At 47.5% G+C, this 25,686-nt stretch overlaps 11 protein-coding genes and 2 non-coding genes across 13 annotated transcripts; 9 read left to right on the plus strand and 4 right to left on the minus strand.

Moving 5' to 3' along the window:
- Positions 1–364: 364 nt before the first annotated feature.
- P168DRAFT_330654 (uncharacterized protein) lies at positions 365–1,246 on the minus strand (the record flags this gene model as incomplete). The annotated part of the gene is made up of 1 exon (XM_024841607.1): positions 365–1,246. One exon carries the CDS (start codon positions 1,244–1,246, stop codon positions 365–367), a length of 882 nt encoding a protein of 293 aa, XP_024688707.1.
- Positions 1,247–1,676: 430 nt separating this feature from the next.
- P168DRAFT_79651 (SGNH/GDSL hydrolase family protein) lies at positions 1,677–4,327 on the plus strand. The gene is made up of 4 exons (XM_024842150.1): positions 1,677–2,374; positions 2,442–3,447; positions 3,504–3,901; positions 3,998–4,327. The coding sequence occupies exons 1-4, from the start codon at positions 2,008–2,010 to the stop codon at positions 4,102–4,104; spliced, it is 1,878 nt and encodes a 625-aa protein (XP_024688708.1). The 5' UTR covers positions 1,677–2,007; the 3' UTR covers positions 4,105–4,327.
- A 1,634-nt stretch (positions 4,328–5,961) lies between these two features.
- P168DRAFT_79691 (uncharacterized protein) lies at positions 5,962–6,463 on the plus strand. Its single transcript, XM_024842151.1, has 2 exons — positions 5,962–6,053; positions 6,103–6,463. Exon 2 carries the CDS (start codon positions 6,113–6,115, stop codon positions 6,326–6,328), a length of 216 nt encoding a protein of 71 aa, XP_024688709.1. The 5' UTR covers positions 5,962–6,053; positions 6,103–6,112; the 3' UTR covers positions 6,329–6,463.
- A 1,232-nt stretch (positions 6,464–7,695) lies between these two features.
- Positions 7,696–8,604, plus strand: P168DRAFT_293720 (putative carbonate dehydratase). The gene is made up of 3 exons (XM_024837863.1): positions 7,696–8,041; positions 8,110–8,195; positions 8,248–8,604. Exons 1-3 carry the CDS (start codon positions 7,802–7,804, stop codon positions 8,489–8,491), a joined length of 570 nt encoding a protein of 189 aa, XP_024688710.1. The 5' UTR covers positions 7,696–7,801; the 3' UTR covers positions 8,492–8,604.
- A 765-nt stretch (positions 8,605–9,369) lies between these two features.
- P168DRAFT_276543 (carbonic anhydrase) lies at positions 9,370–10,125 on the plus strand (the record flags this gene model as incomplete). Its single annotated transcript, XM_024835570.1, has 2 exons — positions 9,370–9,524; positions 9,585–10,125. The coding sequence occupies 2 exons, from the start codon at positions 9,370–9,372 to the stop codon at positions 10,123–10,125; spliced, it is 696 nt and encodes a 231-aa protein (XP_024688711.1).
- Positions 10,126–10,964: 839 nt separating this feature from the next.
- P168DRAFT_260726 (L30e-like protein) lies at positions 10,965–11,782 on the plus strand. Its single transcript, XM_024834674.1, has 3 exons — positions 10,965–11,056; positions 11,104–11,199; positions 11,267–11,782. The coding sequence occupies exons 1-3, from the start codon at positions 11,032–11,034 to the stop codon at positions 11,548–11,550; spliced, it is 405 nt and encodes a 134-aa protein (XP_024688712.1). The 5' UTR covers positions 10,965–11,031; the 3' UTR covers positions 11,551–11,782.
- Positions 11,783–12,279: 497 nt separating this feature from the next.
- On the plus strand, positions 12,280–12,678 carry P168DRAFT_79756 (uncharacterized protein). The gene has a single exon (XM_024842152.1). It carries the CDS (start codon positions 12,428–12,430, stop codon positions 12,641–12,643), a length of 216 nt encoding a protein of 71 aa, XP_024688713.1. The 5' UTR covers positions 12,280–12,427; the 3' UTR covers positions 12,644–12,678.
- Positions 12,679–14,164: 1,486 nt separating this feature from the next.
- P168DRAFT_285630 (DUF3712 domain-containing protein) lies at positions 14,165–15,563 on the plus strand (the record flags this gene model as incomplete). Its single annotated transcript, XM_024836223.1, has 3 exons — positions 14,165–14,385; positions 14,440–14,864; positions 14,926–15,563. The coding sequence occupies 3 exons, from the start codon at positions 14,165–14,167 to the stop codon at positions 15,561–15,563; spliced, it is 1,284 nt and encodes a 427-aa protein (XP_024688714.1).
- A 3,197-nt stretch (positions 15,564–18,760) lies between these two features.
- On the plus strand, positions 18,761–20,472 carry P168DRAFT_244681 (MFS multidrug transporter; the record flags this gene model as incomplete). The annotated part of the gene is made up of 5 exons (XM_024833939.1): positions 18,761–18,936; positions 18,999–19,020; positions 19,067–19,140; positions 19,198–19,527; positions 19,590–20,472. The coding sequence occupies 5 exons, from the start codon at positions 18,761–18,763 to the stop codon at positions 20,470–20,472; spliced, it is 1,485 nt and encodes a 494-aa protein (XP_024688715.1).
- Positions 20,473–21,684: 1,212 nt separating this feature from the next.
- Positions 21,685–22,386, plus strand: P168DRAFT_285632 (aspartate/glutamate racemase family protein; the record flags this gene model as incomplete). Its single annotated transcript, XM_024836224.1, has 1 exon — positions 21,685–22,386. The coding sequence occupies one exon, from the start codon at positions 21,685–21,687 to the stop codon at positions 22,384–22,386; it is 702 nt and encodes a 233-aa protein (XP_024688716.1).
- A 1,132-nt stretch (positions 22,387–23,518) lies between these two features.
- P168DRAFT_285633 (uncharacterized protein) lies at positions 23,519–24,829 on the minus strand (the record flags this gene model as incomplete). Its single annotated transcript, XM_024836225.1, has 2 exons — positions 23,519–24,406; positions 24,461–24,829. 2 exons carry the CDS (start codon positions 24,827–24,829, stop codon positions 23,519–23,521), a joined length of 1,257 nt encoding a protein of 418 aa, XP_024688717.1.
- Positions 24,830–25,239: 410 nt separating this feature from the next.
- P168DRAFT_t165 lies at positions 25,240–25,311 on the minus strand. Its single transcript has one exon. It is a non-coding gene; the product is annotated as a tRNA-Ala (tRNA).
- A 19-nt stretch (positions 25,312–25,330) lies between these two features.
- P168DRAFT_t164 lies at positions 25,331–25,402 on the minus strand. The gene has a single exon. It is a non-coding gene; the product is annotated as a tRNA-Glu (tRNA).
- Positions 25,403–25,686: the final 284 nt, after the last annotated feature.

Genomic DNA, 25,686 nt, shown 5'->3' on the forward strand with positions numbered 1-25,686 from the left:
GAAGGGAAGATCTGAAGGAAAGATTGTATATTAATAGCTCTTTTGAGACATATGATATAAGAGACAATCACACATTTGCAGGTTGCTGCTCATAATACATTAGATCACACAGCGCGGCTTTCACATGATCACTACAGTTCTGACAATTATCGTGTACATTCACTTTATTCTGTGGTATATTGATCGGGGTGATGTCACTGATTACAATCATCGTTGTTGACAGTACATCATAAGGAAGATGGCCAAAAAGAATAGCGATGGTCATGCAATTGAGGTACAACTCCGGCAAAACAAAAAGAAAACAAAGAAACCTTATGACTGCAGCTTCCGTGGTTATTGACGTGTTCTTCCTGGTCGTCCGTTCCTAATTCGATTGTTTCTTCAACTTGCACGCACCAAATAGCTCTCGCTGATATAGCTCTTTTGGAGGGTCGTATGGCTTTCCCTTGGTTTCCTGGGGAATGGCTTCAATGCCCAGCTCCTGAACAACGCTATGGCATCCCCATTTGCCGTCATTGTCATTGCCACAGGGCGGCTTGATTTGGCCAACTCTTTCTTCGACATCTTGGCCATCTTTTTTGTACTTATGTAATGCTAACTCCCAGGTGACGGTCTTCGCTCCTTTGAGACTCACGTCCTCGGAGTTATCTCCATCCGACTTCTCAACAAAGTAGGCCCAGGCTGTCATTATCTCGCCACAGTTGGCGTCATTCGTGTGATGCTCCTTGTCGCCCTCGGCGTTATTCCAACAGGCGGTCAATGCAGCTGCGAGCGACTTTGGCACATGTTCGTGTATGCCATTTTCCTTCTTATCAGGCTTCTGATAGACAATGAAGTTTTTTCCCTTGGCGGACGAAGCAATATAGACCTCATTTCCCTTACGTAACGCTGTCATGACCTTTGGTTTTCCATAACCCTTGATATCCTCTTTCTCCCACCTATCCACCATTGATGCATAGGCGTCCTCGGAGATTTGGACCATTTGCTCGTCGGTGACTTCGTGGTCGAATTTGGCCAAGGCGCTCCACATCCACGTGTCCATTGCCTTTGCCGTCTTTCGAACTTCTTCCGATGGCCGCACGCTTTCGTCCCGGAAGACTTCGATAGCGGGACCTTTGTCATCGCGGGGGAGAATGAAGCCGCGTCCTGACTCCTCTTGGTGCTGATTCTGAGCAGGCACAACCCGGGCTAGGGAGCTTCCAAAAAGAAGGAAGGAGAAAAGAAGAATGAGGAATTTGGGGAACATCATGGCGCAGGATGGTCGGACTGGCACCGTTTGATGGTCTTGGGGTGTAGTATTGCAATGGATTGAGAGATGCTGTTAGACTCAGTGTAAGGGCAGGCTTCGCAGCGTCTTTTAAAGCACCGACGATAGAAGTCGATGCGGCTTTTTTTTCTCTCCATGCATTCTGACACAAGCCATCCAGATCTATTTTTGTGCTTCAAATCTGCCTTGCTGATATACAGCCTCCTTGGTGTCTCTATCAACACAATGCAACATCAACCTCATATCCAAGAAGGCCAAACATCGAGACCTCAGATGCTGCAGCACAGCCCGGGCCAAGAGACGATTAGGTCCTTCAGAGAGGGGAAATAACCACGTTGACAGGTGCCAAGTCCCGCAAGGAGCCAGCCCTAGCAGCGAAAATCTATTTATACGACTATCCTCCATGAGCAGCCCCCACTGTCTGATCTCTTGGCCTCGTCCCTCACCCGGGCTTGGCGCACAATCCGGCAAGACCTATTCCCAATCGGGAAATCCAGACACTAGACTCATCAAGATGGGTGGCCGTACCGGGTGGCCTTATCGGGTGGCCTTACCGGGTGAAATTGAGACTTTGAGTTCAAAGCCCCGTTTACAAGGCAGACTGACAAGGGGTGTATCATGGAATGATGCCGCTCTGCGCAGACCGGTCTTGGGTATAAGACCAGTCGACGGAACCAGGTGCATCTAGATATGTAGAAAGACAGACCATTCCACTCTTCCCCCTCCATTCAAACGCAGCCATGCCTTCTGTGTCCGCCACTCTCTCTACTTTGCTCCTGGCATTGCTACCAGCGGCGTATTCCAGCCCCCTTGTTCCGCGCTTGGAGGTCAAGGACTACTATCCCCAGATCAAGCGACTCGCGGCCATCGGTGACTCGTACTCGGCGGGAATCGGCGCCGGAAAACAGCGCTCTGAGGCTGGTTCCGGAGAATGCTACCGCTACGATCAGTCTTATCCGAGTTTACTCAATCAGGACGGGCGACTCGGAGGCTCCGACGGCCACGAATTTACGTATTTGTCTTGTTCGGGGGACGAGTCTCCGCAGATTCTCGAACAGGCGAAGAAGCTAGACGGCGAATATGATCTGATCACCATTTCTGCAGGAGGTATGCATGCATGTTCAATTGCACCATGCCCTTGGCTTGATAGTTCCCAGTTAACAATATATAACAGGCAACGACCTGGGCTTCAGTGAAATCGTCCAATCCTGCATTTATCGTGCGATGTTCTGGAAGGATTGCGAGAAGCCATTGAAGCAGGCCGAAAAGGTGCTTGAAAGCAAAGAATTCGAAAAAAACATCAAAGCCCTCTTAAAAGAAAGCAAGAAGCACCTGTCCCGCGACGGCCAGATGTACTACACGGGCTATGGCAAATTCTTCAACGCCGACACCACGCAGTGCAACAACGTGGATTGGACATTGGTCCCCGATTTTAAGGGCACCAGGCTAGACCAGAAGCTGCGCGAGCGCACCAATAAGATCGTTAACGCGTTGAACGAGAAGCTGACTGGCTGGGTTGACGAGGCTGGAGGCAAGTTTGTGAACTACGACAAGTACACGGATGGTTGGCTCCAGCGTTTCTGCGACGAGGGAGTCACAGAACGGAGCCCGTGGATTGACTTCAAAGACGACGCCTGGAATCAAATGTGGTTCCAGATGCGATTTGCGATCGATGACCTGAAGAAATGGGCGCTCGGGATGCGGAAGAAGCGAGGCATCAAGACAAGCGATGATCTGGACGATTATAAGCCCGAAGAAGGGAACTTCAGTGACATTGATAAGAGGGGGCTACCCGTTGAAATATTGAAGGTCTTTCACCCTACGCCCGTTCTGAACACCTTCATCTCCAATCTTATCGTCCTCATGGTTGCGGAGCGGCAGGCGCGGACCGAGAACCCAGACATATCCCTGGAGAAAATCGCGCTGGAGGTCCAAGAGGGCACCTGTAAGCTGGATTCAGATGACCAGGAAGAAGACAAAGTGAAATGCAACTCGGAGGATCGCCGAGCCATTAAAAACAGCGAGTTCATGGATCACATCTACAATCTATGCGAGGAGGTGGAGAGTCGCCTCAAGAGGAAAGACGATTGGCCGTACCTCCTTCACGCACAGAGTTATGGCCCTTTGGTAGAATTGAACATCAAGAAGGAAAAGAGCGACGCCAAGCTCCCTGATAAAGAGTAAGTCCCGACCTGAGCGTTCGAAAGTCAATCTGGACTAACCGCCAGCCCCGCAGAAAATGCAAAACCTACTTGAAAAAGACCCTTGACGACTGCCGCAAGGGAAAGGAATGGAAGAAGGGCGGCAGCATTGTCCACGACGGCATCAAGTACGAGTCCGCCATTCGAGTCAATGATCACTTGTGGTGTGAGAACGCCGGTCCCGACCTGTCAGACAACGTGCAATTAGAACTATCCGAGTACAAAAAGGCCGCCGAGAACTTTTGCGGCCAGGGCGTCAGTCGAAAGGTCGGCAAGGAGGTGAAGGAATTGACGACCTTATTGCCGAGTCTCAACAGCAAGATCAACCTTTCTATCAATATGGGTGATAGCCAGGGTGGATGTCTTGGTCCCAAGGAATACAAACCGTCCAAGGAGGAATGCGTGGAGAAATTCATGAAGATTGTCGGAAACTGTACGTGTTCCCTCTCTTTCTTTGCTTACTTTCTTATCTGGAGCCCAGCACTCTATCCGTCTTTCCTTTGGATGAAGGCTAACAAGTTGCTTGCAGGCAAGGAAAAGGACGGCAAGAGCTACGGTGCCGGGGGAACCTTCGATACGCCAACAGGATGTGTTGATTACAGAGCCGTAGGGCTGTGGAAACAAACCATCCGGTAGGTCTGAGATAGACTTTCTTTCCCAAGAAGGCGTCTAGTGGATATTTCTCTACAGCATTACTGCATCGATGATTCTCAATAGGAGTTATATTTTGGATCGTTAGCCAGGCAATGTCCCTGTCCACAGTGGGTACATCGACATCAGCCATTCACACTACAGTTTTTTCTCCAGTCATAGTGTTATGGGTAGAATTCTTGAACATTTGAAATGCATATTGAAAGTCTTTACGCCCTCCAAGTTGCCTAAACCTGTCCTTCTAAGTCTCAGTTACGTAGTGCTGTCACCTACTCCACGAACTTAGTCACTCTCTACAAAATCTTTTCCCCATCTGTCCTTATCCTTCATTCCATCTCTTCTCCATCTGCCCCTTACCCAGTGTCTCTTTTTCCACGGCTCCACACTCGCCCCAAAATAAGCTCCAACGGGGTCACAGAAACGCCCCAGCCGATATGCCAGTATCCCATCAAATTGTTATTAAACTTTCACCAACACAAAGCACCTTCAAAGTTTTTCGAAACCGATAGTAACGGGCTTCCTCGATCCGTTGCTCGATGCAACTGTTCCCATCTCTTCGAGAAAGAAATGCGTCGACCTAGATCACTTTGTGCGCTCCGCATGGAGACAGCCGAGCCGAGCCGAGCCGTAGCCCATGTTACGACTTCCAATACGGAACTATGCGACTTGGAGCCATTCTTAGCTCTGTCATCCCTCCTTCTGGTCTCGTCAACGACGAATCTGGAGTCGAGTTCATGACATTTACCGCTGGTGAAATCCACGATGACAAGCCTATCATGCAAATCACGTGGGCAACAAGATCGACGACATCCATGATTGATACAGAGATTGCGCATATAATCAAGCTTGACGACGGTGTGGAGTTCACCGACGAACCCTTCGAAAATACGACCATGCCAACACAACTTTCTTCCAAATTTACTAGATATTCTCGAGCGGCAGAAACCAAGATCGGAGATGATGTCTTCTCGATAGCCCCTTACCGGACTTTCTTGCAGGCACTGTACTAGCACATGCCCTTCTTCGTGTTTCTGGCGATGGTCCACTTGCACCGGAGCAACAGTGGATTATTGTCAATGGAACTACATGGGACAAGGCTCGGATGGGGAGATGATCAATGATATATGTGGATCGGTAATTTGAGATGAAAATCACAGGCATCGGCTTCTTCCGATATGCCTCTATCCCTCACTATCCGTGACGCTCTCGCAACTATTCGCGCCTCGTCCATCCCCTACTTGTGGGTTGATTGTCTTCAAGATCACAAACTAATTCAATGGAATTAATTCGAGTTCTCACTTGATCTAGTGATTATGCGTATTATTAATTATACAAACTTTATGAACGGTACAAATGAGTCATAATTTGCTGCTCTCAACAGCACAAGCTTCAAGTTGGTTACCGAACTGGTATACATTGAGGCTTGACAAGAACTACTCCGGTCATTGATTTATCCCCGTAATAGCTCTTTGAACGGAGTCAATTGCCGTTGCTGTGTATGGATAAGGAATATAGTATGGAGCCACTGGTTCTCATAATAATTCTATAACAGACAGCAAATGATGACTCCATCTTTCAATGTCTATCAGATTGGTAGCCGCCAGAAACCTTCTACTCGATGAATGGTTGTACCTTATGATATAATCGAAAACGTGGGTCGGATCCACAAGACAGAACTGGAAACCGGAAGGGACTAAATTTCGGCTAACTATTATAAGACACATGGGGTGTCGCCATAGACTAGTCAGCTCCTTCTTGATATGTGGGTCTCTGCAGTGAATGTATGGTAGGTATAAATAGTTAGTCACTTGCCTTATCTTTCTAATTCACATGTACATATATCATACACCCACTGTTTTTGGTTTGAATTCTCCTACTACAAACTATCCTATTAAAATTCTCTAATTCACCTCTCATCATCCATTCTACCCAGAGTAAGAGAACCGCAAACACATAGTCATGTCCTAGCTAATACCATCACAGGACCAGCAAAATGATCTTCACACGCAGCGTCTCCTTGACCAATTTCGCGGTAGCTTCATCCGCCCTCTGCTTTCAAGTCTTCGTCCTATACCCCTGGCACAAACAACTCGACGACAGCTTCGAAGAGCTAAAGAAAGAACACCGTCAACTTCTGCAAAAGATCAACAACATGCCGCTCCCCTCGAGTGAAAGGTCTCCAGCAACTGCCGCAAACTCGCGACCCTAATCAGCCATTCGAGCACTTTTGAAAACGCCTCCCTTATTACGCTTCATACCCATATAATCCGCCACAACTAGCGAGTTCAGTTACAGTTTCAGTCTTTTCGGCCGGTATTCGATAGAGATAGAACACAGATTAGCGCATATCAATTCATTCCATATTGTTCACCCATCGTATCCTCCATTGAAGGCAATAATCGCACTACAACTCTTTCATCACACAAACAGTCCGACATCATCAGCCGGCCGAGGGATAAGGGGCAAGTTCCGATGGCTTATGGTAAGTCCCTCATCATGACTACTGCGAATGCTTCTTAATCAATGATGTAGTGTTTCAACCCAACCTAGTGGCAAACAGCTCATGTGAATAGACAATATTAGACATATACCAATGCATATGTACATATCTGCTGTATATCCATATCCGGTGCTTTCTCGGCCGCGTCGGATCCGACGAGTGGAGCTCGCCTTCCCCGATATTGTGGGTCGCGATGCGGTTAACCTTGTCTGAGTGGGGTGCCGTTTTTCATTTGCTATTCAACAGCGGTTTTGGGGTATTTGAACTTCCTCGGCTGTACCGGTCGCCTGCTGGATAGACGAATTGGAGAATTAGTCGGAAAAATTCTAAAGTAAGGACTTAGAAAATAGTTAAATGAATACATCGGGGCTATATGTCTCCTAGCGAGAAGGGTACCTTAGCAATCCCATTATGATCATTGTATCAACCTATATTTTTAAAAGCTAAGATTATTCAACTAGAAGCCAGTGCAGCGAAGTAAGGTAAAGATCTATCATGACCAAACCATTTATACAATCCTTGTCAAGGGCAACGACCACACCAATGACGCAGTCATATATCATACCAGTAAATGTATACGCAATACAAGCGTGAATCTGCAATACCGCTAGGCCAACCGTCTGTTGTCTAGATGAAAAGGTGGAGAGAAGAACCAGTGAGGTTGGAAATTGGCACCGCCAGGCGTAGTCTAGTGTCGGCTCCGACTTTCGGCCGGTTCTCAGAGTGGGTCATGCTTTACGTCGGATGCGGCTTACCCAGCTAGTGGATTGACGCAGGTCATTGCTGCTGTATTCTCTAAAATGTACTATTCAGCTCAATTTCTACCCATCTGCTTGTCTTGCGGTAATTTATTCAATTTGAGGGGATCAATAATATTCTATACAGGTGAGATGTATCAGTGTTGTCGCTATAGTCGAAATAACGCATGTATTCATGAAGAAGCAGTATATCGGGCCGTGCTCTGCTACGCTCAAATTCCAGTTATGTAATTCTCTGCAACAGAGTCATGCCTCTCTGGTCTCAGTAAGCAGTGGGACGTAATTACGCGTTATAGGAGAGAGCTCTTCCTCTCCTAGTTTAAGACGCCGTTTTCGGCCAGAAAGCTGCGACTCTCCAAGGTTACCTGGTACTCCAACATTCTTACCTCCCGGATCTATCCGAACAAGTTGACCTCCATGCGACATGGACGACAACCATTCCCGACGATACGGTCTTGAGCCTCTGCATTCTGATTTCATACCCAAGCTATCACCACCCAGGGAGCCAATCCTTTGGGTCGGCTGCTCAGATAGTAGTTGTGAAGAACTTGCGCTGCTGGATGTGTCGCCGGATGATGTATTCCAACATAGGAACCTAGGAAACATATTGATAGATGATCTGTCTTGCACAACAGCTGTTCATTATGCAGTCAGTTCTCTCAGTGTACGCATGCTCGAATATTCTTTTCTGGGTCTTATAAACCCTTAAGAACACGCGCTGAATATCTTTAGATCACACATATCGTCATCTGCGGACATTACGGATGCGGTATCGTGAAGACGGCACAAAATCCCGGTTTAAAAGACCCCTGGACAAGGTGACATTGACGTCTTATCCTGTCTTGCGATGTACTTACTAACTATATTTAGCATAATTGACGGCCTGCGAACAGCGCACAGCTCTAGCCTTCAAGGCTTAACAGAGGAGGAGCAGGATCGCCGGCTGGTCGAGTGGAATGTAGTTGAGCAGATTCGCTCCGTGGGCCAAATTCCGGAAGTTGTGGACGCTATCGACCAACGCGGCTTGAAGGTCCATGGTGTTGTCTATGACAGTGCCTCCCGGAGAGGGTATCGCGTCACTAACGTGGGTGTTCATGGTAGGGTGTTAGTGTGATTTGGGTATAGATTTCTTGCCGATTTCTTTGTTTTGTTTCTAGCTGCTGTGTACCATCACTGTATCTAATCATGAGTAGAACTGTCTATTCCGTCCATAGAAGTCTGTTCTATATTAGGAGTTCTAGAGCTGATGAAATGGAGAAAGTAAATATCAGGGGTAACGTCGTATACAAAGGGTCTGAAATGACCGTATTTCAATTGTTTACGCCGGCGTATGGGAGCAAATGTGGAGACGTATTGGGAACAGCCCCCGCTACCACCCAGATCCCGACTTGACTCCTCTCTGGAATCCAACTAGTGTTTTAGCTTACTCATAGCACTTTCGAGCAGTCACAGTTATAAAAGAAAAGACTTTCCCCAGCCAGACTTCTGGCTCCCTACACGTGGTTCTCGATGCTTACCTGTGTTCCATCGGTTATATGATGACGGGTGCCCTCGTTTCTTGGCATGTTTGTAGCTAACAGTCACCTGACTAGACACTAACCACTAACCAACATCACATGAAGCGTCTTTTTATTTTGAAGCCATATCCAATGGATTCTCTCTGATATGATGGCTATTCTCTCGATGTCTTCTCACGTCCGTTCAACAGGGCAAGACAGTTGATGATCTGTCGTTATCCGCGGCTATGATAAAACTTGCCGATATCGGGCCGGATTTACCCATGATCCGGACATCCCACGCTAAAATCACTGCAGCGTGCTCAACCGGACAGGTGGGGGATGCCTGAAGCCGCCCAGTGATGGTGCTATCATAATGCTGCCCCTCTTCAAACATCCCAACCTCCGTACTACTCTCCTTAGACGCATCCAGGGTGTCCCTGCTCCTCGAATCTCAAAACGCGGACTAGCTTGCTGTTCCAACCCCTTCCACGACATGGCCCAGTCCCCCGACCAGCAGACCGTCCGTCGGTACCTGCAGCAATCGCACGAGCGGATCTTCGAGAACAACCGGAAATGGGTCGCCACGAAGACGCAGTCCGATCCGGCCTTCTTCGACAAGCTCGCTGAGGGCCAGCAGCCTGATTACCTGTATTGACTCCCAGACGCTCAACCCAGGTAACCGTCGAGGCGCGAGACTAACAGACGCAGATACATCGGCTGCAGCGATAGCCGAGTCCCCGCCAACGAGATCATGGGCCTCGACGCCGGCGAAGTCTTCGTCCACCGCAACATCGCCAACCTCGTCCCGACGGTCGACCTCAACGTCATGTCCGTCATCAACTACGCCGTGCGCCACCTGCGCGTCAAGCACATCGTCGTCTGCGGCCACTACAACTGCGGAGGGGTTCAAGCCGCGCTGACACCCACCGACTTGGGCATCCTCAACCCGTGGCTCCGGAACATCCGCGACGTGTACCGTCTGCACGAGCAGGAGCTCGACCAGATCACGGATGACACGGCGAGGTTCAACCGGCTGGTGGAGCTGAACGTGATTGAGTCCTGCCGGAATATCATCAAGACGGCCGCTGTTCAGCAGAGTTATCAGGAGAATGAGTATCCGATTGTTCACGGGTGGGTCTTTGACCTGAAGGTTGGTCTGCTGAAGGACCTTCATGTCGATTTCGAGGCGACCCTGCGCGATATCAAGAAGATTTACAGTCTTCCTTCCGGCTCGAAGGCCTCTAGCTGAACGTGTTGCGATCTTCAATGAACACTTGTCACTGAATTGGTGGAGTGAAACAAGGGAGATAATTCACGGCAATTCGGTGGCGGACTATGGGGACCGGCTATGTGGGCATATATGCAAATACACACGTGCTCCGAGCCGCTTGACTTGGTATCCAAATTCGCTGCTTATTGCTAGAATCTTAGGTAGGAATATCGAGCTCTTGAAGCGATACATCGTCAATACTAAATCATTCTTTTTTCATCCCTCATTGGAGTATCGAGTCGTCAATGATAGTACCTGCATAAACCATGCACATGGTGTAACCTGTAGTGCTTTCTTTTGTCAGACAGGTCTAAGTTTAGTAACCCGGGTGTTTGAGAAGAGGGAGCATGGCCTACCTGGGTCTTCTTTGCCTATTAATTCTACCCTGGCATCCAGAGATCACTTCTCCATGTGTTCTATAGCAGGTTTGATAAATGTTTTCCTAATGGACGGTGCTCCTACTGGGAGATCGTCCCGAAGCATGATGTATACCGGGAAGTAGTTAAACGGAGAGATATGCATCAGGAGCCATACAGGATGCAGCATAACAAGACAACAGTCCAGACACCGGTCCAGGTTTCTTTCATCCTTAACAAATTCATTCACTCAAAAGACACGTCCGGCCTGCTTCCTGACTCGACAAATCCGGAATCATCTCGGCCCGACCATACCTACATAAGGAAGTTGTTTGATGCTGTCCAGCTCTCACTTTCGCTGACACCCTTACACACGTTCCCATCTATCTCTCCATCTATCCTCTGAAGTCAACCCCCAGGATAACCTCTACAGGCGAGCGCCGGTGGCAGTGAATCTCTACTCAGAGGAGCCCTTCCCGCAGTGAACCCATACAGGACAGCCACCATCCATCCATCCATCACCACGATCATGGATCCAGCTTCCCTTCCCACCCGTGAGTCATCCCTCCATATTCGCTCACCATATTGAGTAATTCCCTAGTCTCGCCCACAGCGGACCCCTCACTCACAGAGGAGATCCTCGACGTGCTCCAGCAAGCCATCCAAGCGCAGCAGGCCAAGAAAGGCGTCAACGAAAGTACGCCATCCCTCCACTACCTACACCCTCCTTTAACCGAATACAATACATTAATATTACAATCCAGCAACCAAGTCCGTCGAGCGCAACTTGTCCCAGATTGTGATCGTAGCGGCTGATACCTTCCCTATCGCAATCGTCATGCATCTTCCTATGCTCTGCCAGATGAAGAAGATCGCTTGCGTTTTCGTCCCCGGTAAGGCTGAGCTGGGTGAGGCGTGTGGGTTGGGTAGGTCTGTTATTGCGGCTACTATTATTGCGGGGGGAGAGTGTGCGGGTGAGAGTGAGCTGGCTGCGCGGATTGAGCGGCTTAAGGAGAAGATTCAGAATATTGATGTTGGTGTTGAATGAGTATGACTCGTGGGTGGACCTTGAGAGGACATCTAGTGGAGGGACATTCTTGTGGAGACACATTCTACGATGGATTGAAAATGGCTGTTAGGGAATTTTTGCCCAGATACTGGTTATTTCTGGCTATGAGTGTCGGGGTTGGATTTGAAGAAATATCAAGGAGCTGTCAGCTTTGGTCGGGCATGTTTGATTGCTACTGGATAGAAGATCGCGGTCCATAGACCAAATCAAGATGTTGTAACTTCTTACAGGCCTGATATTTCCATCCTATTGGGACTGTAGACTTGGATCTGTGCGTTTCTAGAGTTTTCACCAGGTCAAACTTGTATCAGTATCATATGACGAGCCAATAGACCCGGTTAAATAATTCCTATTGAAGCCAACAGTTCAATCTTCCTACATCAAGTCAGAGAAACAAAAAGCTGGTGCCTAGTCTTATAATAATTGAGTCAGTGCCAGTATTCGTCCCTCCTTATTTATCCTAGACATGAGAGAGACAATTTCTTGTCTTGAAATGAGTACATATTTTAAGTGATTCACTACTAAATCTCGAATCACTCTCACCTTACATCATCCAATGTACGGGTCTAACAATATCCACCAATAATGCTAATCCCAGTTGTGCACATTCGCACATTAGCCTCTAGTTTGAGATTGTCTGGCTAGGTGCATCATAATCTATTGTTTACTTGTATCTCGTCGAGATCTTCATCGTCAGATCTGGCCGGTATGCGCTTACATATTATGCATGCATATTGGAGGTCCTTCTAAGACACAAACATAATCTACTCTGAGTTGGATAGAAGAGAAATTCAGTTGCTTCTACGCTCACATAAGCTCTCCCATGCATATCTATCAAATTCACCAGACCATGTGAATGACCTCGAGAATTATTAGTATAGTTGTGGTTACAAGAACCACCTCATGCAGACACATACACCCGAAACCGATCTTAATGCGAATATTGTATATATACTCTATATCAGTCAACTGGCATCGCGTAACGTGCTCGGACGTTGAGGGAATCCAATTATCATACAATGTTCTACAACGACTCGAAATATTAGCCTATCTGCAACGGGATTTTCGGTAAAATAACACGACATATCAACGATCTCACCATCGAGCCCTCGAAACCTGTGATCTGTCGCCACATGAACGACCTCGGTCTCAACACCGCCAAGTCTGACGAGTGTGGCTTGCCTTGTGTCTCTTTGTGGTCAGGCTACTGCAGCCCCCCGCACGTTGTCAAGAGCATAACCTTAACCTAGACAAATCAGAGACCAGTGCGACAAGCGCAGGCCATGTAAGATCTTTCCTATGATATAATTAATATAATTGAATTAACTCGCTGGGATCGGTTAAGAGAATGGTGGAGCTTATCGGACATGTGAAGTCTTGTGTGTGACCATGGAGAATATGACGGGTTTGATATGCCGATGGCTTTTACTCTTTTGACTCTCTTTGTAATATGCCATGCCGGATCGAGTCATGTCCATTGGACCAATATCTACGATCTACAATTAGCAGATATTGACAATCTCCCCTGCAGTACTAAACAGAACTCGTCCGGTAATATAGCATCCCATGGACCAAGCTCGCCCCGCCCTGTACTTGAGGTACAGTATACTCTACGCTTTTAGGGATGACTTTACAATAGTAACAATACCTATGTACCATATGGGGTTGGAGGTTTCAGCTCCCCACATTACAACCTTTCCAATCTAATTGGCCAAGTCGTGTTTCCCCGCATGAGTTGGCGAGCGGATTGTGGACACGGGGCGCTGATAATCAGCCGAACCCCGCATATACCCCGGACGGGATTGCCCCCGTGCCCAATAGTTCCCAACTGTAGAACTTGGAAGCTGTGCCGCTGGCTTTCTGGTTGGTGTTGGGCTTATCTTGTTCGCAAAGTTGACTGTTTTTGGATAGCGAATAGCGATGGGAGGAGTCCACGTGAACAGAGCTCTGTCTTTGTTTCCTCAAGGGCTATTCAGTACATCGATATAGCTTGGTTTTTCTTCCCATGATATTGAAATCGGTTGATGGACCTGTATACATGCTCTAGATAAGGTTACAGTAGAGCGCCTTTTGTTTTGTCGACCATATGGCTGGTAGAGACAGCCACCGAAGTATTAAGGAATATCATGGAGAAGCCGTATACACCGCATATCGCGGCATACCCCTCGCTTGGCAGTATTCGCTAAAGCAGGCTGTCTATGACGGCACATCCTTCGACGATCACGCCTAAATGCCGGGTAGACAGTATGTGACCGTAAGACAGGGTCCCGAGGCTCTCAGTCCAAAAGAGACTACGACAACGCCGCGAGGTCAAATCACAGGCATTATAAACGAGCGGTATCAAGGTGAATGCATATTTTGGGCCGAAAAGGGGCGGGTCGGATCTTGGAACAGGGTTGAGGGCCTATTTTGAGTTTGGTCCCCTCATCTCTGGGGCTGATCGTCGTTTACCCCGTGGGGGTGTGGTGGACGGTGCTCCTCATGGCACTAAGGGGTTCGATGTCACTCAATATGGGACGCGAATCCACTTAAGAAGCGATTTCCTGTCAATTGTTCCATTTCTGTCAATATTCGACCATCCGTCCCGCAGAAAATGTCGGATACGCCGGGGAAATACATACTGGGTACCCATCGAGGGCCGGTGGCCTTGGATGAGAATGATGCCCGGGAATTGGAGAAATTGGAGTCTGCGGGTGGGTTGACACTGTCCAAGGTGTCCACGAGAGGCGAGAAGCTTCGCCATCACTGGAAGCGGTTTTGGTTTATCTATCTCGTGGGGAATATCATATTTTTGGCCATTTTCCTGCCAATTTTGTGGGTGATCTCTTGACACAGCATTAATCTACTAGACTGAACTGACCACCGTAGCTTTCTCATCGCTATCCCTGCGATCGCACAGATGGTTGTTAACAAATCGACTCTACTCCTCGTGAACGGAGCAGTGCTACAGCCAAAGCCAGATTCGGTGCAATTGACCATGAAAGCCAGCATAGACTTGAAGGTGGCCGTGCCCGTGCGCATCGAGGCAGTGACGTTCGACCTCTTCCAACCGGATCTTGGCCACGATAGGCCGTACGCCGCTCTTGATCTACCGGGACAGACAATCAAGGGGAACTACACGCTCGGAGTCAGCGACCGTTTCACACCCATCCAAGATACGACGGCGTGGATCGAATTTGTCCGGCAGGTCGTGTTCAAGGAGGAGACGTCGTTGTCGCTCTATGCCCCGACGACGGCCTATCTAGGGGTGCTGAAGTCGAATGTCATCATGAACAAGGCCATCGTGACTCCTGGTAACTCCACCTTGCCCCAAGCTATCGACGCCTGCGTTCGCCCATCTGACTATTCTCACAGGTTTGAACAAATTCAAGGGTCTCACCATATCCGACGCCACATTGCTCCTCCCTCCAAAAGAAGACGGCACCAACCTCGTCGGAAACATCACGCTGCCCAACCCATCGGTACTCGAACTCGAAGTGGGAACCCTCCACATGAATATCAAGAGCGGGGATCTCCTAGTCGGGAACGCCAGCCTTACAGACGTCACGCTCAAGCCGGGGGACAACACCTTCCCTATGAACGGAGTCCTCGATCTAAAGAAGGTCATAACCAACCTCGGTGACGTCATCAAATCTCAGGTCTCTCACCTGAAGGAGGGAAAACTGTCTCTGGGCGCAGCCGCTACATCTATCGTATGGGACGGCACCGAGGTCCCCTACTACACGAAAGTGCTTCGCGAGCTCACCCTACCCGTCGAAGTCGCTATCGGCGATATCCTGAAGAACAGCTTACGGGAGCTATTGCACGGGAACGGTGATTTGGTAGAAAGCTTGAAGGAAGGCATGGGTCGTAGATCTATTGGTGACGGGACGGATGACCTCGCGGCGTTCTTGAAACAGAACGAAGATGTCATGGATACCTTCCCGGATATAGACCCGGCAAGACGGGAGGAAATCATTGATTCTCTGGCGGCCATGTACAGCGAGCTCTGATGTTTGGCCGGTGTTGCGCACTGCATTAATGAAGTTATGTTAATCATTGACCTAGCAATGACTCCTTTTGGTGAAGTGGAGGTGACTGAGCCTCTCCTTAGCCAGTTCGTAGCCACTTCGCTGGTTTTTTCATATACGTAGTTTGTTCGCTTATGCTTACAGGCTGTGAAGGACAAAGCTTTCTATCTGCTCAGCAGTACTTAAATCACATGCCCAACTAGATCAATATAGCCTGAAGTTGGCTACGCTTTAGGCCGTTGCGACGAATTGAGATAATATAGGTTGGAGTTTTGTAACTATGTTCCGACCACCGAATATGAGACTTCATTGCTGTGGCTTTCAGGCTTACTATCATTATAATACATCAGCCAATTGAACTAGGTTAGTTCCAGAAAAAAAGGTTAGTTAAGTACGTATCTGTCGTGTACAAAGATATGTTATTGTTTTTATTGTGTATATGATAAGGACGTACGGAGTGATCTGATGTAAAGCAATACTCTCCTAGAAGTTTAAACCCCAAAATCTAGAGTATATTAAATCTTTGCAATCGCAATTCTTCAAAACAGTGTGTCCATCTGGTAATAGTTTGATTTTCTCCATTTTCAAATATTTCCTACATAATATTCTATCCGACAGGAAACTAGTGATTTATCTCGGCCACTGCACCAAGATATCAAATCAGCATTTTGGTCAGGTATATTATAACTGATATTCCAACAATCTAACTGCAGTATACGGAGTAGTTCTGAAAAAAAATAAAGAGACTAGATTTAAGAGATGAATTAGTCCAAGGTACAATAGTGATATGTAGAGCACAACTGCATTGACTATATTCAGACTAATAACGCCTTCCCATGATGCATAGCCCGCAACTATTTTGTACGGAGTGGTTTAGGGCTAATTATAGTCGCCTGCAGTAGGCTCCGTTATGTACCTTTGTTTCAGGGCAAGGACCATATTGGGCCCATCCTGTTTTGACTCCTCTTAGCCATTCTTGACATATCACTAAGCCCACCCCGACGCTTTCCATGTGATTTTACTGGTCATTTTTGACTTCTTGGTAGATCTTGTCAAGTCAAGCCACAGCTGCAGCCTATGTGTAGAACAAGGCAGTGACTAATTCAACCGTAGTCACATAATGTTGGGATAGTCATCAGTCATATTAAGCTCCACCAAAATGCAGCCCGATATTGTGGCGCAGTGGCTGAGACATACTAATATGCCCAAGTATGGTTAAGCATAACATCTGAGTACGAGTAATGATAGGAAGATTGGGTAGCATGGGGGCAAGTTCCAACAGCCGCACTGGGTAATGGAGTGTTACAGATCTAAGTATTCAATATGTCAAAATCAAGGGGGTGATTCAAAGTTTGTATGTAGATCACAGCACATTTATAATCCTTACGCAAGACTGTGTAATAGCTTTTCAGCCTGTCTCAAATCTCTCCAAGCGCTCAAATCACGAAATGACATCCAACACGTCACCTCATTCAACGTAAAAGCATAGCACCCCTTGAAAACTATTCAGACTATCTGAACTTTGATTTTGGTATTCTTCTTTTAAAGCACCTTTTTTCGGGGTTTTGAGGTTGCTGGAATACCTGCTGCCTGGTTTTAATCTGCTGTATGCAACTTATATTTTATCAAATATGCCTTGTAAATCAGTCCACAGATACACTGACATAGAATTTATTTCTTGTATGATAGTCTTCTAATATGGTATTGTATGGTTCTATATAAGCGGTTCAATACGTTTGTTCTACGGAGTAACGACATGCAATATGTTGCTTTGGGCTCAGATAACTTATTTATCATGAACCTTGATGATACCATCACAACTATATCATAATATAGATCAATCTGATAGTATGTGTAGCTTGAATGTGTTTGTATATATCTATTGAATTCCTTAGTCAATGGTTAGGCCCCTTAAAAACAACAATTACGCGGCTTGGCTCAAGGGACTGTATAAGTCGTAAACAGGGGCAGCTCCGAATGTGTAGACAGGTTCAGTCAGGACGATGGATGCCCACTAACTATAGACTCTGGAAACAATAGAACCCTGGTTCGCGCTTTCTAGAAAATCACCGGGTGGACAATAAACGCCGCTAAGATAGGTAGAGTCCCACTATTGTTGGTTCAGAAAGTCTAAGAAGATGTGATATCTTAACGGCCACCTAGTATTTAGTAGTAACAATCCAGATGACAGGTCTTTATATTCTACACAGGGCATCATTGGGGTGCAAGCTAATGGTGATCAGGTAGTTCGCGTGATTGATCCTTACTAGGGACCAAATTTTGGCGTACTTCATCATATCAAGCATACCAAGCAGGTCTAGCGATCTGCGGTGGCGCAGATCATGGAGCCACCCATATTCTTGACGATAAATAAGCCTTGATTTCATACAGCGGAGTCCGAGCTACATAGGCCCATAGTAACCGGCTGCAGCTAGCAAAAGAGGGCGTGAGTCAAGCTGACGCGGCCAGACAGTGGCGGATCATCTCAGCAACCCAGATGGCTGGTGTACGGACGCGAGGAGGTGAATTGGATAGGAAATATCAGCCAGCCAGCCTTACCCTATCAATGCCTCGTCATGACTGGGGCTAACCAACTTTCAGTTGCTTGGGGGTGTTTGAAGCACTTGAGATTACTTAGGGATCTTCAGGAGAAATTCTTCTGGTGCCAAGTATCTTCTACGCATATTCTCGGGCCATAATAGTAAAGTCAATGGCTAGACTCTATATTTCTATAAACAGAACGAACACAAGAGGTACGAAGTGAGTCCAATCTCTTGGGTAATCCCCCCACAAAATTCAACGGATGAGTTTGCGAACTTACTCGATATAGATTCTAAAGTGCCTAGCAACGTCGCGGAATGTCGCTTCGAACATGTCATTATCATATCTACTTTTATGTATAGAGCCTTCATTAGTGGTGTCTAACGTCAGATGTGGTTTGCATTCGCCATTGTTGAAGTTATCAAACCCTTGAAAACAATGTCACCCCCTTGCTCATTCCTTACGAAATCTAGGTTGCTTTCAGGGGTTGTTTATGCTTAATTGATGATTAATTTCTAACTTGAATGGATAAATTGAGTGTCCATTACGGAGATTGTCTCATTGAAAAGCCCAGGGAGATTTTCTACCAGACTACTCAATTCCGGGCTCCTTCCATGTTGTAAAGTATATACTGAGTTATGGAACACACCCCCTCCCCGACCGTATCCGTCAACTTAGCCGAATTCGGCTTGGAAAAGACAGAAGATGGACAACATGTGCAATGGGCCAGCGGCAGTGCGCTTCATCCGTGGCATTGGAGTGGCGCGCGCAAATGTTACGATATGACATTGATCCTCCTTCTGGAGGCCTTCACGTGCGTGCACTTTGTCTCTCTTATAACAATATTGTCTAACATGTGGTGTTAACGCGAAATAGAACGGCTATCAGCACGTCAGGAGTAAGTGACCTGGACGTCATTCTCGACTTCTATTGACTTTCTACAGGCTACTGCTGCAAGAGCTTCCCAACATGGAACTGATCTAAGCATGACGGTGTTGATCTTTGCTTATATGTCATCGTTAGTATTAAACAAACATTCTCTACCTCGTCCTCGGCGACTCATTGAGTATTCTAGATACCAGCTAGGTCAAGGTGTTGGCATTATTGTGTTCCCGCCGTACTCCGAAGCGTTTGGCAGAAAAAAGCTATACATAGCTAGCTCTCTGCTCTATGCTGTCTTCTGTGTTATCGTTGGGGTAGGGAATTCGCACGTCGCCAGCGGTATAGCTCGCTTTATGACGGGCGTCCTTTCGGCCATCCCCAGCGTGGTCATCACTGGGAGTATTGCCGATATGTTCAAGGCGCGAACGCGCGTTTGGATGGTGTTTCTGTACATTGTCGCTACGGGTACTGGTCTTGGTTTAGGACCGGTATATAGCGCATATGTTGCAGCAGAGTACGGTTGGTACGTGCATATATCAGATCATGAAAGATACCAGCGAGATCTCCGCTAATAACTAGCTGCAGGGAATGGGTTTTCTACATAGCCGCCATGGTAACAGCACTCCTCGCGGTCATGATGCTATGTATCAGAGAATCTCGGCCATCTCTCCTCCTCCGTCAGCACGCTGAGAGACTTCAGAGGAAGACAGGGCAGGACTTCAAGCCTTTCATTCCTGACCATGTGCCGGATCTGAAAACCTTTGCGAGGATCTCACTTTTTCGACCGGCCCAGCTACTATTCTCAGAGCCGGTTATGTTCACGCTGAGTGTCATCAGCGGAGTCGCGAATGGATTGTTCTATCTTTTCGTGGACACGGTGCCGGACATTTATCGTAAAATGGGCTTTTCTGAGCAAAGTTCTAGCCTCCCTCTCCTAACAATCGTAATAGCACTTGTCGGGAATCTGCTTATCCGCTGTTATGACCACCGGACTACGGCAATTGCTGAGAAACGCACGCACAATCTGCCGCCTGAGCACAAGCTTTTTGGGATGTGGTTCGCAGCACCCGGACTCGCTATCGGGCTGTGGATTTTCGCGTGGACTATACCACCTGATGTGCCGGCCGTCCACTGGGCGGTTTCCAGCTTTGCATTATGCCTTGTCGGATTCGGGTTGAACGAGTTCTCTACCGTGTTATCGTCATATGTGACAGACGTTTACTTGAACCATGCGGCCAGCGCGAATGCCGCCTTGTCATTTCTCCGCGTGACATTCGGTGCCTTTTTCCCGCTCTTTGCCCCGAGGATGTTTGACGACCTGGGTGCTAACAAGGCTGTCTCTGTTCTGGCCATCTTTTCTACCTTCATCTGTCTGGTGCCACCAGTCTTTCATTGTTATGGGAGACAGCTGCGTGAGAAGAGCAAATTCTCTCAGTATAGCACGGCTGCTGTCTCGGATTCTTCATGAAGGGCGAAAAATGAATACATGTAAAATGGGTCTCATGTACGGTATAGAAATAGGTTCATGTATGGTATAGAAAATTATCCTATGATCGGTACTGGGCTTCGATGCATCACCCTAATTGGTCATACTTTCAATGATCTTCATAAGCCAGACTACATCTATAAACACAACTGTAGAACAAGAAACCGAATCTATTAGTTCACTCAGATAAAGAGCATCTGTAAACTTGAATGCTCGTTATTGTCCACTTTGGCTGATAGTCAATGTATTGGATCAATACCTGGAGTATATTACACGTGTCCTCATAGCTGTGATATTAGAAAAAATGATAGCTTCCTAGAATTCTCGCTAGCTTGCTAAGTCCATGCTATTTTTTCTCCCTTCTCTTTCATGAATTTTGATTGTTTTTTTTTCTTTTCATCTTACTTTTTTTCTTCTCTTTTTGTGATTCCCCCCTTACAAGGGTCAGAATTACCCCCAGGCAAGGGTTTAGGAGATATTATGATCTGTGGGGCTGTGATAGCAAGGATTCGAAAATAGTAACTACAGGTAATGTTATGGGGGTCGTCATATAAAGCCTTCCGCCCTGCGAGGAAATAATAAATGACAAAGTAATAATATTGTCCCCAGAAAAATCTATATATGTAACCTCATCAATATTTAACGTTGACAAGTAAATGGCATACCATGCCAACCATGCCACTAGACTAAAAGGGCCAATTATGTATGTCAAGCTTCCTTGCTTGACATCTGCAGACACCCCTATGTAAAACCTGCTATGCGCAGCTAAGCCGCAGCTTTTAGGGCGCTCCCTATGGTCTCAACAATGGCATAAGTGGAATCTATATAAAAAGTATCAATTTGGACGGTCTATCATAATTATACCTATATTATTGATAGCTCATATGATTATAGCTGCACGATTTAGAGGACAGATACTATTCTACAATAGATTACTAAATAATTCAGTTACCTAAAACACTGTCTCTAATACCAAAATAACCATAAGCATAATTGATGAGTCGCCTTCATTCAAATGGGCGATGGGCAGCTTACGTACCTCAGGGACAGAGAAGCATTGATATTGCCGGGGTCGGTGAATATAAAGCAAGCCTGTTATGTCCAAGATCGAGTTCCTTGATCATTGTTTTCAATCGCTCTCTCTCAGACTCATACTCGATCACACCGTTTCGAATAAATCCCATCTTGCCCAACATGAAGACAATCGGTATTATCGGTGGCCTCTCATGGCCAAGCACAATCACCTACTATCAAGTCATCAATGAATTAGTTACTGGCCGTCTAGGCGGTCTCCGGGGCCCCAAAATAATCGTCATCCAGGCTGATCTACATCAAATCACAGAATGGAGACTATCGGGCCAAGTCGACAAGATCCGCCAACAATTCCACAAGTACATCACATCGCTGCAGTCGGCTGGTGCCGACTTCTACCTTGTCGCCTGCAATACCTACCAGTTCGCTGCCGAGAAACTCCCCGTCGACATACCCATGCTGCACATGGCTGATTCGCTTGGTCGGAGGATCAACAAGGAGGGATATAAACGGATCGGGTTTCTCGGCTCCTCTACCACTTTGACTGGACAATTTATCATTGGACCGCTGAGGTCGAAATATGGCTTGGATGTCCTCATCCCCGATGCACACCAACGTGTGGGTCTCGAGCGCGTCATCATGGACGAGTTAACGAAGAACATTATACTGCCAGAATCGCGGGAGATGTTCCGACAAGTAATCTATTCTCTCGTCGATCAAGGCGCCGAGTTGATTATTCTCGGCTGTACTGAGATAGGGCTACTTGTGCGGGAGGAGGATAGCCCTGTCCCAGTCATGGACACGAGTTTGGTGCATGCGGAAGATGCAGTCGACAAGGCGATGACTTTGTGTCGCGAATTATGAGGATTGTTGAGCGATGATTCCTCCACGATGTCTGTCGACGGGCTCACAGCAGGTGTGGGTGACTGGAAGTTTGGGCTCCATAGAAACACAGGCCTGGTATGGGCTCTTCTATACCAGCTCTGCCTACGTTTTTTAGACATACTGGCTCTGCTAAAAAGTTTTGAATCTCAACTAATCTCTCTCTCTCTCTCTCTCTCTCTCTCTCCATATACGGTTCTATCAGGGTCCCACCAAGCGAACTTGTAGTCCTACTAAGCGACTGTATAGAGTTGTATCAAGGCTCCACTAAGCAAATGCGTAGAGTCCTATAGTTAGAGTGACTGTGTGGAGTATATTCCATACCAGCCCTTCTCTTTTCCTAGCAAAATCTCGGAAGAGCAGGCCTGGAATGAGACCCACCAGCGGAGCGGAGCTGTGTCCCTGCTTTGGATTATTGCTTATGCGCGTACGGAGTACTCCTTACCACCCCCGAATTTGATTCAGGAGCAATAAGATCACCCTAGTACATGACTAAACCGACCCCTTCATTGCGTCACTCGGTAGACCTTCTATAAACACATAAGGGGCGGGATGCTTCTGGAGATATGTTGAACAGGTGTTTGGTATATATATTACAGATCAGTGTTTCTAGTTTGTTTTGCAATCTTGGTAAAACCCAAGTCATGGGAAAGATTGTCAAAGCCAAACGTATGCATGTTCAAAATAGTTTCCTGGGCTATGTGTAGCTTCCGGACATTTGACGCGTGGCTGGTCCCACCACCCAAAATGACATGCAGGGCTGACGGATGAAGTACCGAGTGGGTGTGGTGATTACCAGATGGAGCTTTTCTACCCAACTATTGGCTATATAGGTTGAATGATCTGCACAAACTAGTACATACGACCATAGGGTGTGGAGAACAGGGCTTCCCGTCCGCTCAGCCGTACTTAAGCCACACGCCGGCCGGTTAGTAGTATGGTGGGTGACCACATGCGAATCCCGGCTGTTGTATGTTTTCTTTTATTTTTGCATCGTTTTTGATTGAATAACTTGTCGGGATATCAGACATATCAAGCTTGACCGAATTCCACAATGAATGTTTTTTTGGGGTGGCTAATATAACTTATGCCAGACCCGTTCGCCTAAAAGCATCTAGTCAATGCAAAAAGACGGCAAAGGCGACTCATGATCCAGTAAATGCGGCTCAGCGAAGCCCGTTTCCTCCTCCAAACACTTGAAACACACACGGTTGGACCCAAACACCCCAATACTATGGCCTTGCCCCTTCTGCGACATAATACTCACAGCAGCGAGACGAGCCGCCCAGTTGCTGTGAGCGCGGAAGATGCCAACTCCCTCAGGCGCATCCACCAGCTCGTCCCAATTGTCCACCGAAAAATAATCGTAGTTGGGGTCGTGGCTGATACCGGCATGCTCGTCTTTGTTGTTGCATATGTTGACGATGCGTGAGACACCTTCAAAGTCGATTCCCATGATGTCTAGATCAGCGACCCACTTGCCCCGATCTAGGACGGAGATGACAGACTCCACGACCATCACGTCTTGGTCGATGGCTCGTTCGGTGCTTGCCTCGAGGGGGAACCTCCACTCAGTGAAGGGGAGATGGAGCGACGTCCCAGAGAAATTGTTCTCGCGGAGAAAACCATAGGGTTCGTGCGCCACCGCGTTGAAGGCGAATGACGGCTTGCGGATCTGGGGTTCTTGTGGGGCGACGAGGATGCTGAGACCGGGTTGTCCGATATTGCCTGCGATTCTTCGTATGTCGTTGGGCGCGGGCGTGTCGAAGGGGTCGGAGAGGACGACGGCAGCGACGAAGATGGAGTCTTCTGAGCATAGAGCGAGTGCGGTGCTCAAGTCTTCCGGCTCGAGGTTGATGGTTCCGGATTCGAATTTCGCGACGCACGCGAATGCCTCTTGTAGGGTCAGGGCCTTTGGCTGAGGTGACCTGAATATTGGGATACGCGCGATGGTTGCAAAGGCTGGATGCAGATCGTAGAGACAAAGCGGTTGGCGCCAATCCTAAGGTATCCATGCACAGGCATACATGGGCTGGGAGATTATAGTCATAGATACCAAGGCACCCGGGAGATTCTTGTAGACGCTGGCAGCCAGATCCAGCGAGAACATGGATTTGGTAAACTTGTCAGGAAAGCAAAAATGCGACGTGAGCAAGAAGACCCGCTTGCCGAACGCTTCGATCAGCTTGGGAGTAGACGGAATGAGGTCTTCAAAGAGCACGCCCAGACGACGTGCGGTCCGATAGTGAAGACCCTCCTCTGCCTCGCGACGACGTCGTCCCGACAACGCGGAGCCAAGTGGCTGGAATTCCTTGGGCGCATCGAATTTCAGCAGAGAGAAATCGAAATTCAGCGTGGCGAGCGATATGTTGTTTTCGTTGACTTCGGAAACAAGAGCATTGGTTATGCGCCCAAATGTCGACATACTTACTTCGATTGTGGTGGGTCTGATGTATTCGAGAACAGCGCAGAATACAAGAGGAGCTAGGAGCTGTTCGAGTGTTGACTTTATCATTCATGAGGCTTAGCAGCAAGGCCGACAGGCTTGTCTACCTTGAGGCACGCCAGTTGAGCTGGCGCTGCATGATTGGTGTCCTTGGTTAATCCTGGCCCTATCCCACTGCAGTGTGCGCGTTGATGTGGTGGTCAATGACCAGAATGATTGGCGGACGTGCTTGATTACTGGCGCCATGCATACTTTATAGAAGTAATATCTCTACTATGAGAAAGAAATAACAATCTCAAGGTAGAATACAGACCTATATTCACTGCTGCATTCTAGTGAATGAACTGACAGACAGTATTTGAAGAAGATAATAAAAAAAAACAAAAAGATGGACTCGCGGGGAATCGAACCCCGGACCACTCACATGCTAAGCGAGTATTATACCACTAAACCACAAGCCCATTTGGTGCAAAGAAATGCTTCCGATGCGGGGAATCGAACCCCGAGCTGCCGTGTGAGAGACGGCGATGTTAACCATTACACCACATCGGATATTGTTGAAGGACTTGGCAGGGTATGGGTAAGTTGTCGGAACGTTAGTCCATGAACAACTAAATTATAGCAGTGCGGAAAATAAGCGTCCTTAAGGATATCACCCGGGATATGATAGATACCAGTGTAGTGAGAACAGATAAGTTTCCTCCTCTTTTGCTCAACCTACGTTGGTATTGAAGTCTTTTGGACCCGCTTAGGGAAATGCCGTACAGTGTTAGTAGGGTTAGCCCCCTGATCAACTGACAAATGTTCTGTATACTCCTCATATTCGGGCTCGACAC

This window comes from Aspergillus campestris, assembly GCF_002847485.1.
Source record: "Aspergillus campestris IBT 28561 chromosome Unknown P168scaffold_16, whole genome shotgun sequence".
Taxonomy (NCBI): Eukaryota; Fungi; Ascomycota; class Eurotiomycetes; order Eurotiales; family Aspergillaceae; genus Aspergillus; species Aspergillus campestris.